The sequence below is a fragment of the Acanthisitta chloris genome, unplaced genomic scaffold (assembly GCF_000695815.1).
Source record: "Acanthisitta chloris isolate BGI_N310 unplaced genomic scaffold, ASM69581v1 scaffold43742, whole genome shotgun sequence".
In the NCBI taxonomy this organism is placed as follows: domain Eukaryota; kingdom Metazoa; phylum Chordata; class Aves; order Passeriformes; family Acanthisittidae; genus Acanthisitta; species Acanthisitta chloris.
Genome location: NW_008661856.1, coordinates 1 through 14,972, shown reverse-complemented (window position 1 = coordinate 14,972; position 14,972 = coordinate 1). Strand labels below are relative to the sequence as shown.

General features: G+C 39.8%; 1 protein-coding gene across 1 annotated transcript; it reads right to left on the bottom strand.

Moving 5' to 3' along the window:
- Nucleotides 1-314: 314 nt before the first annotated feature.
- On the bottom strand, nucleotides 315-14,626 carry LOC103798104 (ribosomal protein S6 kinase alpha-6; the record flags this gene model as incomplete). Its single annotated transcript, XM_009070347.1, has 15 exons — nucleotides 315-432; nucleotides 1,120-1,196; nucleotides 1,603-1,764; nucleotides 2,184-2,342; nucleotides 3,618-3,707; nucleotides 4,159-4,284; nucleotides 4,559-4,683; nucleotides 5,540-5,642; nucleotides 7,412-7,476; nucleotides 7,917-8,005; nucleotides 9,255-9,325; nucleotides 10,117-10,259; nucleotides 11,347-11,384; nucleotides 11,664-11,770; nucleotides 14,547-14,626. Coding segments are annotated over 15 exons (1,553 nt in total), but the record flags the coding sequence as incomplete, so codon positions are not given.
- Between the last annotated feature and the right edge of the window lie 346 nt (nucleotides 14,627-14,972).

Below are 14,972 nucleotides of genomic sequence, written 5' to 3'. Positions count from 1 at the left end.
ACACACACAGCAATTGGTGAAGATATGGATAATTAACTAAAGGACAAGCTGATAAAGATTTTTGGCAAGATATCCACATCTATTTGCTTGTTCAAGTCCTAGTTTAATTGCTGAAAGCACTAACAAAGACAAAACACTTCAGCACTGAACAACAAAGAAATTGCACTACAAAAGATTAATGGCAGAGTGGTTAGCTACTAGAACTAAGAGATACTGTAAAAAGTCATCCTTCCACTAAAGGGATCCCACAAACACCTGATTTGGATTCAATATATATAATGCCATCAAAATATAAACTCAAAACACATTCACACCTTTGCTGCATCTGAAACTGTGTCCCAGTTGCCTCCACTGAGAGAGAATTTCCCACTGCCTATCCTTACTAGGATCTCCTCAGGAGTATCATTAGGGCCATTGGCAAATGGAGTGTAGCTGTGGAAAGAAAAAAAAAACAGAACAACTTGTTATAGGTAAAAAAAACTGCAAGAAGTTGGTATAATCTTGTGAATCAGTGTAGATATCCCACTGCCAACAGAAACACATTGTATGCTATTAAACACTACTTATGTTACAGGAGAAGGATGGATTTATCAGGAGAATAATGTCCAATAAATAGTACCTAGCCATAAGGCAAAAAAAATCTGCTACTCTTCTGTTAGAGCAAAATTCCAAAACCTTTTATCATTTGGCCACTAGATGCTTCCAAGAGCTTCATCAAAGTTTGGAGGCTTGGAAAACCGAAGAGATTACAAGCCAGTGTGTCCTTACAACAAGGGCAGGAGTCCAGCCTGGAGCAGGAGGCACAAGAAGATAACTACAAGGGTGTAAGGTGGGGAGGACAAGAGGCAGAAGGATAAAAAGAAACCACCACACACTTGACAGACTAAATTCTCTCCAGGAAACTGGGGAAAGTTTAGCATCCCCCAGACATGTACTGTGGAAAGGCTTCCTTGAACCTACTTTTAAGATAAGCCTAGTTTATGTCTGGATTTACTTACAGCTTCCTCTTCTCCCTGAGTGCCTGTATCATTCAATGAGGTAAGAGATAACAATTTTAATGGAATCAAGGATTCATGCTGGAATTTTAGGTAAACAAAACAGCTGAGAAATCTTTCTCACCCTGCCAACATTGTGTAAAGCAGAACACCCAAGCTCCATATGTCACAAGCAGCATCATATCCCTGTCTCATGAGAACCTATGGAATAAAGAGTGTGAAAGACTTAGCATACATTAAAACCAGCCCAAACCAACACCACCACAGAGACCAAGGAGGGGTAAGTCAACCCCTGGATCATTTCAGAGCTTTGCCTATTGATTTGTCACTATACAGGTTGCAGTAAGTACCAACAATATTTCCTGTTCCCAAAACATCATCCCCTCAGATTTCCACCAGGCTTACATCTTATTTTTGAGGGTGGACTCTGCTATTTTTGAAGCAGGTTTGTAACAAACACATGCAGCAGTGTATATATTATTATATTTAAAGAAAACTAGCAGAAGTTTTCTCTCAGTTTTTTTTTTTTTCCCCCCAAGCACCGCTAAAAACTTTCAGCATTTGAGGAATCAAACACAGCATAAAGAAAACACACAGCTTAAAATACCTCTGGTGCCACAAAGTTTGCAGTGTAGCAGGGAGTGAGAAGTAGCCCATTTTCTCCTCGAAGTTGCTTTGCAAATCCAAAATCACAGATCCTGATGGAATCAGCATTGTTTGAATCATCAGTATATAAAATATTACTAGGCTTAAGGTCTCGATGCACCACCTTCAAACAGAGAGATTTGAAAAGCTGTATGTAGAAGCAGCCTGTGTGTTTGTTTGTACGTAATTTGCAATGTATAAAAGCTACTCTCTACATGAATATACTTAGGAACAGTTCTGTATGCTATGTCATTTTCAAGTGGCAAAAAATTCAAGTACTGTAAAAAAACCAACCTACCGCCTCCCAGTGCAACTGTAACTGACATAACCACTTGCCAACAAGGACAAGAGAATAAACACCTACTGTTTCATAAGCTGGAAAAGTAGAGTCAAAAGGGTTTGGCAGAATAACAGGATGAGTTGTTTGTATTATTCACCTTTGTGAAACACAAAACCTTCTTCCCCTCTGCCACAAAGCCAAGCCAAGCACACAGCAAAAGGGATTTTAAGACTAAGAGATGTGCCAGAGAAGGAATCACTCACCCCTTGGCAGTGCAGGTAGTCCACAGTCTTGGCTATGGTATACAGCACAGCACTGGCCTCGCGCTCCGAGAAGAACTTCTGCCTCAGGATGCGATCGAGCAGTTCTCCTCCCTTCATCAGCTCAGTCACAAGGTATATGAACCTACCATCATCATACACCTGACAGGAAGTTTGAAAAGGGCATATAAATACACGTATCTATTAAAAAGCTAATCTATAATTGCATATCCAGATAAATTCAAGTTTCAGACTCGACTGTTCACCCACTCCCATATGAACACGGAACACAAACAGGGACTGGCACAGCATGAAGGATCAGACAGATTATGTGTCATCCTCAGAGTTGTTAGAGTTAAGTGTGGCATCATCATGGTTGGAGGAGACCTCTGAGATCATCAAGTCCAACCAAGAACCTGTCACTGCTGGAACCCCTAAACCAGATCCTCCAGTGCCACATCCAGACACCTCTGAAACACCTCCAGGGATGGTGACTCCACCACCTCCCTGGGCAATATCCCAGGGCCTCAACACCACACAGGGAAAACATTTCTCCTCACATCCAATCTGACTCTGCCCTGGCTCAGCTCAAGGTCATTCCCTCTATCCTCTCCCTGCAGCCCTGGCAGGACACACATCCCACACCTCTCTCCAGCCCTGGCAGGAGTTGCAGAGAGCCAGGAGGTCACCCCTGAGCCTCTTCTCCAGGCTGACCAAGCCCAACTCCCTCAGGCCTTGCCCATGTGCTCTAGCCCTTTGCTGCCCTAGTTGCCCTTGGCTGGACTCACTCCAGTGCCTCAATGGCCTTTGGGCAGGGAGTGTCCAAAGCTGAGCACAGCACTGAGCTGGGACCTCCCCAGTGCCCAGGGCAGGGGGATGAGCACCGCCCTGGTCCTGCTGCCACACTCTGCTGCAGCCAGGCCAAGGTGCCCTTGGCCTCCTTGGCCGCCTGTGCACACCGTTGGCTCATATTGAGGTAATCAGTTGTTAATTCATGACTCAATTAAATTTTCCAGCCTAAGAACTTCTGTTGGAAGAAGAGAGTAGCCCAACCACTCCCTGTTCCTCTTCCCTTCCACAGACAGATTTTAGCTGCTGGCACTTTGCATATACAGGACAACGTGCAAGTGCTTGCTCAGATTACCAACACATTAGCTATTCATTTGCAATAAGAATAAATAGAGCATAAATAGAGCATTTCCAACCTTTACACCATTCCTCACTTCAAGTTCATTTAACAGCCTCTAGAAAAAGTTACTATCAGGACAACATTGTATTTTTAAATACATACATAAGTGTGTGTATAGATATATCTATGGCTCTCCCAATATATTTAACTCTGGAAAAGGAGTGCAATGAATCCAAATAAACTCTCTACATCTGCGTGTACTTTCTGAGCACTATGTGTTAAGGGGCAGCAGAGAAAGAGGTACCTACATCCTTTAAAGTGATAATATTTGGATGTTGTCCATAACGCATGAGGATCTCAATTTCTTCTGAGGGATCTCTCTTGCTTTTATCAATTATCTGCAAAATAGAATAAATAAAATGTAACAGGAAAATCAACTTGGCTAAACAAAAATTAAATAAAGACATTTTTGCTGTATTTATATTCTTACTTCAATCACAGAACTAAACATTTCTAGGGTTCACTACTTCTTCCTAATCACTAATTCATCTTCCAGCTCCACATCCTACTGTTTGTTCAAGTCTTGCTCCCTCCTTGTTAGAATTATATCATTAATGCAGCCTGCCCTGCTCCAGTGGGCAGGGAAATGCCAAGGACTGTCTGCAGCATCACTAATTCTCTGCAGCCCAGTTCCACCCTCATGAATCTTATTTATTTCACATACAGCATTTCCAGGCTTCAAAACTGTAACTTACAAACAGCTACAAGAACTGGAAAACTCATACATTTAAATTGACAAATGACAACACAATAATTTCAGGACTGAAACAGTGAAATTCATTCCAATACCTTCACAGCAAACTCCATGTTTGTAGCTATGTGTATACATCTCTTGCAAACAGAGTAGGAACCAACACCAATATCCTCCTTCAGTTCATAGACATCAGTGAACTGTGCACTGTTTCCATGAAGCTGCTTCAAAGAACAAACACATGTAACTTGTCACATAAAACAACAAGATTCTCTTTGCCATGACAGCAAAGGTTTCTCCTGCTTGCCCGGGATTTCCCTTTCGAGTTCTGCCTCCAGAAAAACAGCAATTTGCTTTTCAGTGTAAAAAATAACCCCATGGAAGCATTTAAATAAGGCACATGTATAGCAGTCCCCAACAAGAAAAGAACACACTAAGAACTGAACATTGGTCAGTCCTTGGCATGTCAAAAAAGTCTGCTAAAAACCAAAGCGTTACCTGTACAATGGGCAGGATATTGGTGAGTGGTGATATTTTATGGTCTTCTACAGTAGTGGTTGCAACAAAGCTGAATCCTTTGAAGAGCTGATGGGCATTTGCACTTGGTGGGACTCCTGGAGAATCTAGTGAGACACATTGGGTTAGCAAGAATATTTGTTCTTTTAATATATTAATTCAGGAGAGCTATGCCAGAATAAACATTTTGAGGGAAGGAAAGCAAACAAGAGTAACATCAGATGAGCAAGATGCCTAATTTGTTATGTGTCTTCTCTTCCTTCAATAACAAACACAAAACAATTGTTTCTGGGTTTTATCATCTAAAACTGCAAAACACTGAATGATCAAGGTTGGAGGAGACCTCGAAGATCCTTGCTGCTGGCAAGGCACAAATGAGGCAATACAGGAATGTTCAATTACTGAATAATTAGAACCAAATTTTCCTCAGATTATACTGAATTCACTATGAAATCTCACAGTAAGCACAGCTAATTTTGTGTAGCCTACTGAACCTTCTCTAGACAAACATGTAAAGTGGGTTTAAAAGTAGGATGCAGCAGGAAAGAGGAAAAAAAAATCACAAAAAACTTGAAGCAGACTAAGAAATAGCAATTATCCTAATTAATGCTTCTTAAAGCAAGCTATTGGCAGTGCAATGCTGACTCTAAAAACAATCACTGCTGCACTCAAATTGAGTTTTAGCATTCAATACCTCCCCCAAAACACTGCATGTCTGGCTTTAAATCCTACCCAGAAACCATAATTCAGCTGTTAAACATCCCATTTATATTTTTTTCCTGTGTGAATCCAAGTTTAGTGGAATATTTCAAAGGACAGGAACATACTCCTTCAAAGCACCGGAACCCTGTTGCATCCTTCCCTTTTAACTTTGTCACTGGCTTTTTTGCCTGTTGTTTTAACATGAATTTGACCCTCCTGTCCCACAACCCTTATGAATTTATAGGCAACATGCACAATTACCTTTTGGTGTTTTGGCTGTGAATTCTGGATCAAAACAAAAGGTATCTTCTGGCTTCCCAGAAGCAGGTTTAAATGGAGGTTGAATTTCTCTTCTGAACAGTTTCTGAAGTAGAAGGGAAAAGGATCAATGAACCTTCCGTGAGTGCTGTAATTTTGCCAAAATAAAAGGTAAAGGACAAAGTCCTCACACTAGTTACAGGCACATCCCTCTTGGCGAAGGATCTGCCCCTTCTCACAGCTCTACTCCAGGTTTTCCTCACCAAACTAAGTCAGGGGAAGTATGGGAAAGCATAACAATAGCCCTGGAATTATTTCCTCCTTTACTCAAAATTCTTTAGAAAAATGCAGTGCTCAAGTGATCTCAAATCAGCAACAAGTCCCATCTGCAGCAGAGGGACAGAAAACTTCATGTCAGAAGATGCTGATTCCCCATGCAAAGTTCAGGGAGTTCTGAGAGTCTTTTCTTAGTTTTTCTCTCAGCCTTTCAAACCTTTTTTGCAGTTTTTTTTCATTTAATTTTTCTGCACAAGAACATACAGTATATTTCAATTAAAAAAAAAAAACAAACTACCACAGAAAAACACCAAGGAACCTGAATTAATCTCAAAGAAATAATGAGCTGAGATAAAACACAGAACTGATCATCAACACCACCAGAGTGAAATCAATACAAAGTACTGTCAAATAAATTAAAAAAAAACATTAAGAAAGAGCTAGAACTGCAGATGTTTCTCAAACTTCCTCGGTAGCATTTATTTCAACATAAAAAAAAGGATGCGATCAAGCCAAAACAACACAACAACTTGTGAAGTGTATTCACATTAAACAGTGAAGTTCTGCTGATACTCAAAATTCTTGTTGCTGAACAGGACTCTGTGGTAGATGCTGCACAAACACAGCTAGGAAATCACCTTGTCAGGAGTAAATGCAGAAGAAGAGAAGGATGACAATAGGCTTTAGAGAAAATAGGTGAGCACAGCATTGGCTGACATGGCTGGGAGTCCTGTCAGCACAGCAACTTGTTAGTTACTGCAGCTCTCCTTCTCAGGCATTACAGCAAAGGAGTGTGTGCTAGGGGAGTCACTTGATACAGAGCACCTTGGTTTTGAGGAGGTTTCTGGGAAACACATCTCAAAAGATGAGAGAACCACAGAGGAAAATGAAAATCATGAAGCTGCTCTTAAAAATTCAAGCAAGGAGTTGTGATCTGCCACAGACTTCAGATCACCTCAGAACTCCAGAGCCAATACTTCAACTGTGAATGGGATAGAATCATGGAACCATCCAGGTTGGAGGAGACCTCTAAGGTCATCAAGTCCAACCAAGAACCTGTCACTGCTGGAACCCCTAAACCAGATCCTCCAGTGCCACATCCAGACACCTCTGAAACACCTCCAGGGATGGTGACTCCACCACCTCCCTGGGCAATATCCCAGGGCCTCAACACCACATCAGGGGAAAAAAATAAATCTTCCTAATATCTAATGTGCTATGGCTAACTAGAGAGAAGCCAAAGAACTGTGGTCACAGGGAGCTGTTGTGTCCTGCATGGAAGCACTAGACGGACACACAGTGAAGAGAAGGATTCCTGCACATAAGGAACATCAGGATCCTCTCCCTGCTACAAATGCTCGAACACACAATTTAAGCTTTGGAATGCTGCAGCTCTTAATTATTTGAAAAGCAAATGCACGATTTGTAATTAATATCCTATACCATAAATACTCCAACTCCAGATGCCAAGAGTACAGCAGAGTAACTCAGCAGAGCTGCACTGGTTGTTGTGCTCCATTCAGATGCAAATAACTCATAATGCTACAAACCAGAGAAAAATGAAGAGCAGCTGTACCATTCAGATCATTTTGTACTTACATTCCAGTCAACAGTAGAAAAAAAAGGATGTCTCTTGATTTCTTCAACTCCATCTGAACCAGCACCTGAACAAAGGAAAAACTGGATTTAACACGCTTTGGGGTAAAGTCTTTGAAGACTGAAAAAAAAAATTAGTTCATTTCTGAGAGATTTGCATGAACACTTAATTTGAGGAACCGTAAATACAGCAACATTCCAAGGATGTAAAATACTCCATTAATTAGTGTACACCTCAACAGGGAGACACATAGATACAAGTCCTTACACACAGAGTCAACGTTCTCTGCTCTGACACTGTCAAAGCTTTGGCTCACTGCTAAGAGTCACTGATCCAAGAAATGATCATTCTTTAGTCAACCCCAGGAACACATGATCCAAGCTAACAGGAAATGGGATCTAAACCAAATGTTACTGAGCATCCAGAGCTTGAGAGTCTCTAGCAACTACTTTCTTTGAAATAAAAGTAGTTGAGTTATTATTGAAAGAGCCAAATAAATGAACCAACCTAATCTATTTGATGGATTCCTTTTAAACAACATCCTCAGGAGACTCTGTGCTTCAGGGCTGAGGAACTGAGGCATTCCAAGCTTTGCTCTAGAAGAAAACAGAGCAGAAAGTTAGAGGAAGAAATGTATCTTACTAAAAACTATCATTGACTTCATTGCACAGGTTGATTTATCAAGGATCTACTCCGAAGTTTTGGAGAGTTTCACATTGTATGATGTGAAACTTTTAAGTCTCACATTATATAAGTGGTTGAAAAAACCAAAACCCAACCAAAACCCACACATCAAACCAAACCCACTAAACCCCACCCAAGCCCCCAAAGCAATCTCTATGGAAAAGAGAGCAAAATAATTACCTCTATAGGATACATAAGTATTTTCAAAGACATTTTCATGTCACCAGGAGGTTACCACACCACTGAAATAACTGTACCAATGACTCAGTGCCAGAAGAGACTCACCAAACCCCAAACCCTTTGCCCCTGAAGTGATTCCTCTTGAAGCAAGGGCCTCAAGAAGCAGCTCACTGAGCCATCATAGAAACTTGCTGACTTGATCATTTATTTTATGAAAACTATTCTGCTAAGGCAAGAAATTCGTGTGCAGAACTGCAGCATCACTTGGAGCTGCAGCTCATGGTCTAATCCAACCTCTTTCACAGGCAACATCACTCCAAACTCACACTCGGGGCAAGCCCAAACTGCCATGTGCTGGTGAGAACAGACCTTGTCTCTCATCCCCTTCCCTAGCACCCCCTCAAAGGCCCAAGGCTCTGCCTGTGCTCTGGAGGAAACTCTTTGTTAGCTAAGCACAAAGACAGATGAGAACATATTTGCCCAAGAGCTTCACTTGCTAATCACCAGTTCACCCAGTTTGTCTGGTTAGACAACTTCTGTTGTAACTGAGGTAATTTCAGAGGAGAGTTGTGAGCACCTAAGTGCTCTCCACACCAGCAACACCTGACTGCCTGTTGCTTACAAAACAAGGTGTGCTCTAACAGTAGCAAGGGAATACAACAACATGGATGGGACAGAATGTTGGTCTAACCCACTGTATTCTTTTTATCTTTACTATAATCCTATGGTGAAAATGCAAATTAACCCCTGGAGATACCTAATGGTTCTAAACCTTCTCAGGGGCTTTGCTTTTTTGTTCTTCTAGCTAATGCCTCTAGAATCCTAAAGTGGTTCGAGTTGGAAAGGACCTTGAAGACCCATCTGGCTCCAACCCCCTGCCATGGGCAGGGACACCTTATCCTAGAGCATGTTGAATAAATACTAAGCTGCTAAAACACGATAAAATGACATTTTCTGACTTGAGTAAGGAGTTGTACTTACTTCAGGATCATATTCATGGTTTCATTTCGATCTTTACCTTGGAATGGCAGAGTACCAGTGAGCATTTCAAACTGCAAAGAACAAATGTTATCTCAATCAACACTTCTTCCCCCAACTGCTGAAACCAAGTGTTAAGCACTGTCCCCTCCCCTAGCTCTACATCGGACTAGCTTGAGCTGTTAAAAGATTACCAAAATATTCACAGATCTCATACTCTCTTCTCCCTGACAGTTTACATGATGATAACAGTGGTAAGGAATGATGATGGAGGAATATTTTACATCAATAAGCCACTTGAAAGTAATAAAAGCTCCTCCACAACCAAGTTTTAGATGTTGCCACACACTGAGAAGAGCAAGAAGAGTAAATTCTACAACAGCACTTGATTTTTCATGCCAATCTGCATCTCTCAGCCTGATGCTCTAAGGCATCTCAGCCAGGCCAGCAGTTAGTGGCTGATTTCACTCCTCCACTCCTGTATTCCTTCCACAGCCTCACTCTTACAAAGCTGCAACTAATATCCTTCAAACCAAGTCTTCAAGTATGTTTTCTGCTGTAACTACAAATTAACATGCAAATAAACACACAAACTCAAGTTTCATACTGACTACATCAGTTTTAAACTACTAATGGACCACACACAGGACTTTTCTGGTGCCTGCTAAGCATTTTTTACAGGGTTAAACAGGTGAAAAGTCAATTTTAGTCATGACAGTAGCAAGTGAGTGACTGAATTCTCCCCCCTAGCCAAGATTTCACAACTAAAACTGGACAAGCATTCAAAGCACATTATTCCCCATTCATTTAGAGAAATGCAGTGTGTTTGTGACCTTAAGCAAGGGAAGCAAGAAGCATACAGTACCATGAGGACCCCAAAGGACCACCAGTCAGCACTCTGGTTGTGCCCTCTCCTGTTTACTACTTCAGGTGCCATGTACTCTACAGTACCACAGAAAGAATAGGCCTTCTTCTCTTGATCTACTGATTCTTTGCTGAGTCCAAAGTCTACAACAACAGCATTACAAGAATATAGCCAGTAAAGAACTTCAGAACAAAACAAGACTGTACATGGTATTGCAAAACTCCAAGTGTTGATAGCTTTGGGTAGGTTGTTTCAAGGAATATTCATGAAACTGAGGTATCTAGAGATACCACAGACATTTAGTTTACTACATAATACTAAAACTATTCTAGACATCGTTAAATTAATGATTAGGCATCAATATTGTTACTTAAATAACTCAATATTTGACGTATTACACACCTAGGGGCTTAAGATAATCAAAAGTTCTCATTTTCTCTCTTTCCTGACTGAAGTAGTAGGATCATAGAACCATCAAGGCTGGAGGAGAACTCTAAGATCGAGTCCAACCATTATTCACACAAAAAAATCGAATAGAAACCAGAATGAGTTTCAAAGGGAGCTCAGCCTGCATGGATTGCTGTTACTGGATGATGAAGGAATAAAATCAGGCTGAAAATATCATTGTCAGAGCAGGCAACATTGGTTCAGCAACCTGAACTGACTTGTGTAGCTGCTCACTTTACTAAGTCTTTTGTCCCCAGTTTGAACACTGCCAGTGAATACACAAGTTTTTGATATTGGTTCAGCTCTCAAGTTGAGGCTCTTAAATATCCCTTTTTCCATAGGGGAAAAGAAGGCTAATCAATAATCCCATCCATTATTTATTTCCAGTCTCAGGAGGAAGTGAGAACATTAGGATTGAACTGGAAGTAAATGTATCATGCAGGGTTTGCAAGGGATGCACTTGATAAACATATTTTCCATCCCCATTATTCCATCAAAGAGTTTAAAAGCTTCATTTTCTCTTGGAATCTCACAGCAATATGATAGATCAATACAATGAAATCTACAGTACAAAAAGCATCACCTTAAACATAATTTAAAGCTTTCAAAAATCCATAATAATTTGGTTTCTAAAGCCTTTTTTAAACATAATTTCCTAGAATTTATCTGCTTTAATTGTCCCTCATAGAACTTTTTACTGCAATTTTTATCTAAGTGACAATCCAGACACGAAAAGGTGACACAAGTATGTTAGAGAGTGCTGTACTAATAAGTGTTACCCACCTGTTAACTTGATATGTCCTGCTTCATCAAGCAAAATGCTGAAAATTAAAATTCACATTCACCAAAACACATCAAAAATGTTTACACGTAACATTTCAAACAGAAGCTTAAAAATTATGATATCCAACTTCTGTGATCACTTTAACAAGCAAATATTACTTCACTTAAATCATTTACATGTTGCATTTTAGATTAGTTTACACAGTTTAACATAAATATTTGTGGTTTTTAAATTTTTTTATATATATTGCTACAGTGGAAAATGCAAAGCAACAAGCAAAATACACAGAATAGTGGTAAAATACATTTTACTTTACTTTTCTGGCTTCAGGTCCCTGTACACAATTCCCAAGCTGTGAAGGTGATCCAAAGCAAGGGCCAGTTCTGCGAGGTAGAATTTCACATCTTCCTCTGTAAACATAACCTAATAAGAACTGTATAGATTTACCTTCTGATCTTGTCTTCAGTTTTAAAACTGCAATCTAAAAAAATATATAGTCCTGTCTGCCTCAATTTCAACACAAAGCACCTCATGAACTCATCTAATTCACGAGTTCACCCACCACAACTGATTTGCTAATAGAGGCTAATTACAAAGTACACAGAGAACTACCTGCAATACTTCATAAAAACATCAGCAGTTGTTGCAGAACATTAGCTAAGCTTTAGGTAATAAATTTAATTGTTACATTTGGTGTCACTGACCACCAGAACTGCCACAGTCCCACACAGGCTTTTTCCACTGCATCATAAAATTTCATGTACAATTTGCTGTATTGGGTGAGTGAGTTCACACTAACAATATTTAGGGGGGGAAGGAGGAATAATTGAGGGGAAAAAAAAGGTCAAATATTGATGAAAATAGCAATGACAATTTGGGAGTTGAATAAACAAATTTGCTCTTAGGGGAAAAATAATTAAAAGACCCTGGTGAGGCACTGAAAAACTGACGTACTAGAGCATGAGATGCACTGCTAAACCCTCAATAGGTTGATTTTAATTCAGCATACAAAAACTACACCTGCTTTGGCTCTTGGCATGTTGTACAGATTACTGGAGCAGCTCAGAATCTTTAAATTACTGACTTGAATTTGGGATTTAAGTGAACTGTACCCCAACTTGTTGAAAGCAGCAGGAAGGAGGAGCACAGCCACACAGGAGCTGACAACACAGCTTACATGAGGTAACTGCTCACTGATTTAGTGCTGCACTGATCTGCACTTTGAATTGCACATGTGTAATCTGTTCCACAGGCACCAGAAACATTCCCTGATTTCCATAATGATAGGTGTTACCCTTGTCTGAACAATCAAGCTGTTATGTGTCACCTCCATGTCTTCAAAGAGCAGTGTTGATACTGGTTTTCATCTCTATCAAAAGAGCAAGAGGAGACCTTGGGTATCATTACTCCTTGGATATCATTACTCCTTGGAGTAGCCACAATGCAAATCTCACCCCAATGATGCCAAATGGCAATGTACAATCTCCCCATAAGAAAAATAATGACACTTAAAACTGCTGCCAGTGTCAAATTAAACATGATTCAAGTCAACTTCATTAAGTGTTCCAATGAAAACTTTTATTACATACTCATTTCACTTCCACAGCTCTAAATTCCAATGTGGGAATGAGAGTTTAAGACCAACCGAAGTGTTGTAATAACCTCATACTAAACCTAATTAATTGAAAATAATCCCTGTGTGGAAAATGTGAAATGCCTTAGGGAATTTACCCTCAGGTGCATCAGCCACTGGCTTTGTTTTACCATGGACTTGGGAAATTCCCTTGTTTTTCTGCCAGAAAATGAAAACCTGATGTTTTTGATATCTATGTATACATCAAATATTTAAGAGCCACCACAAAAGGTACCTGAAGTCTTCCAAAACACATACAGAGTAAGAAAACTTGACCATTATGACCTCTTTATTCCCAAAGGGAAGAAATAACTCTAGCTGGGGGTTGGAAGAGGCATTTTGGATAGAGCTGCACTCCTTATTTAAGGATGTTGCACACTGGATAATCCCAGTTGTCTTGGTGCAAGAGAACAGTTCTTCTTGCTCTACCAGAATTCCCTCTATAATTAGACATTCCATTTCAAAGCAGAGCTTGACCTCTTTCCTACCTACTGCTCCAGTAACCCTTGACAAGTCAATCCCCTGAAGCTTTTAACAGCCATTTTAGCCTCAATTAATTAATTTTGAGCTCAGTTCTTATGTGTGATCACTGTTTTACCAAGCTCAGCTCTTTACACAAAGAGAAAACAAAAAAACCCTTTAAATTCTTTGGGTTGTTTTTTTTTGCCTGTTCCTAAAATAAAGTTTTACTTCTACATAAGTACATGGGGAAAAAAAAACAACTTTGTGGCCTTACATCCTGGGGATAAACACCCTCCTTCATGCCATGAAAAACCTGTCAGATAACACAGATTTCACATTTAAGAAAGTGGTTTTTCCTGTGCTTTAGCAATATAAATGGATTTACACTAGTGAAAACACTGAAAAGCTCTCTTGGTGTGAAGCTGGTGAGAAACTGCCATTAAAAATTTAGATCTTTCTAAAAAGGTTTGCCAAAAAAAACAGAAAAAAAAGAGAAAAGTCTTCTAAACATGTTTATAACACTTAAGGTAACATGGAATAAATATTTGATGCTAAATGTGGTGAAAAATAACACTAGGCTGCATCATATTCCTCTTTTCCCAAGAAAACCAAAGTAGAAATGACAAATTAAAGGCCCAGTTGTGTGTAGGGTTAGGTGGAGAGGGCCCAAACCCACTGCGTGTTCACCCTTCGTAGGGATTAACCATCAGGATTTGTAGCACAGCACAAGGAAATTTTACCATGCAGCAGAAATCTCTCAGGGCTGCAGCATTCCAGGAGTACCTAAGCTGACTAAGAGCATGAGAACTGTGTATCCCCTTTCTTCAGTGCTAAATATTCATTTACTTCACTTAGGTTTCCAAGCAACAAAACATTTTTAGACAAAAGAACTGTACTTTGCAGACACCAAATTAAAACTTAGGCTACTAATCAATACACACTCAGGTTTCTTAAGGATAGGGTATGTTCTAGAATATGGAAAAAGCCCAACTAAGTGATTAAAAACTTGACTATGACAAGAAATATGGGGGGAAACAGCTTTAAAAGGCAACAAAACCCAACCCCTGTCTAAGAGTGAGTGGAGATAAAATGTTAGGTACTTACCTCTTTGGATAATCTTGTGAATACATCTCCTCCCCTGAGAAAATCCAATATTAAATAGAGCTTCCCTTCAGTCTGAAAGGCTTTAAAAAAAAAATAAAAAAATCAATAGTTGTGTGACAAAGCTGATCTACAAACCAGACCTGAATGCTTTTACAAGTAGACAATTACAGTCAAAGGCAATACTTTTGTTATGGGACTGAAATACTTCAGCAGCACGTGAGGTAATTTGCTTCTTCACAGAGGCAAATCTTAGTCATGAGAGATCATTACAATACTGTTCTCTTTCACTTCCCCTTTGTCAAACAGGGAAACAGAAGTATGTTAATTACTGTGGTTTGGTTTTACTCAATGAAAAGTACAAAAATCTCTGCAGAACTTTAAGAATTCTCCAAATATTTAGCTTCAAGAGGAGCTAACCTAAAAGTT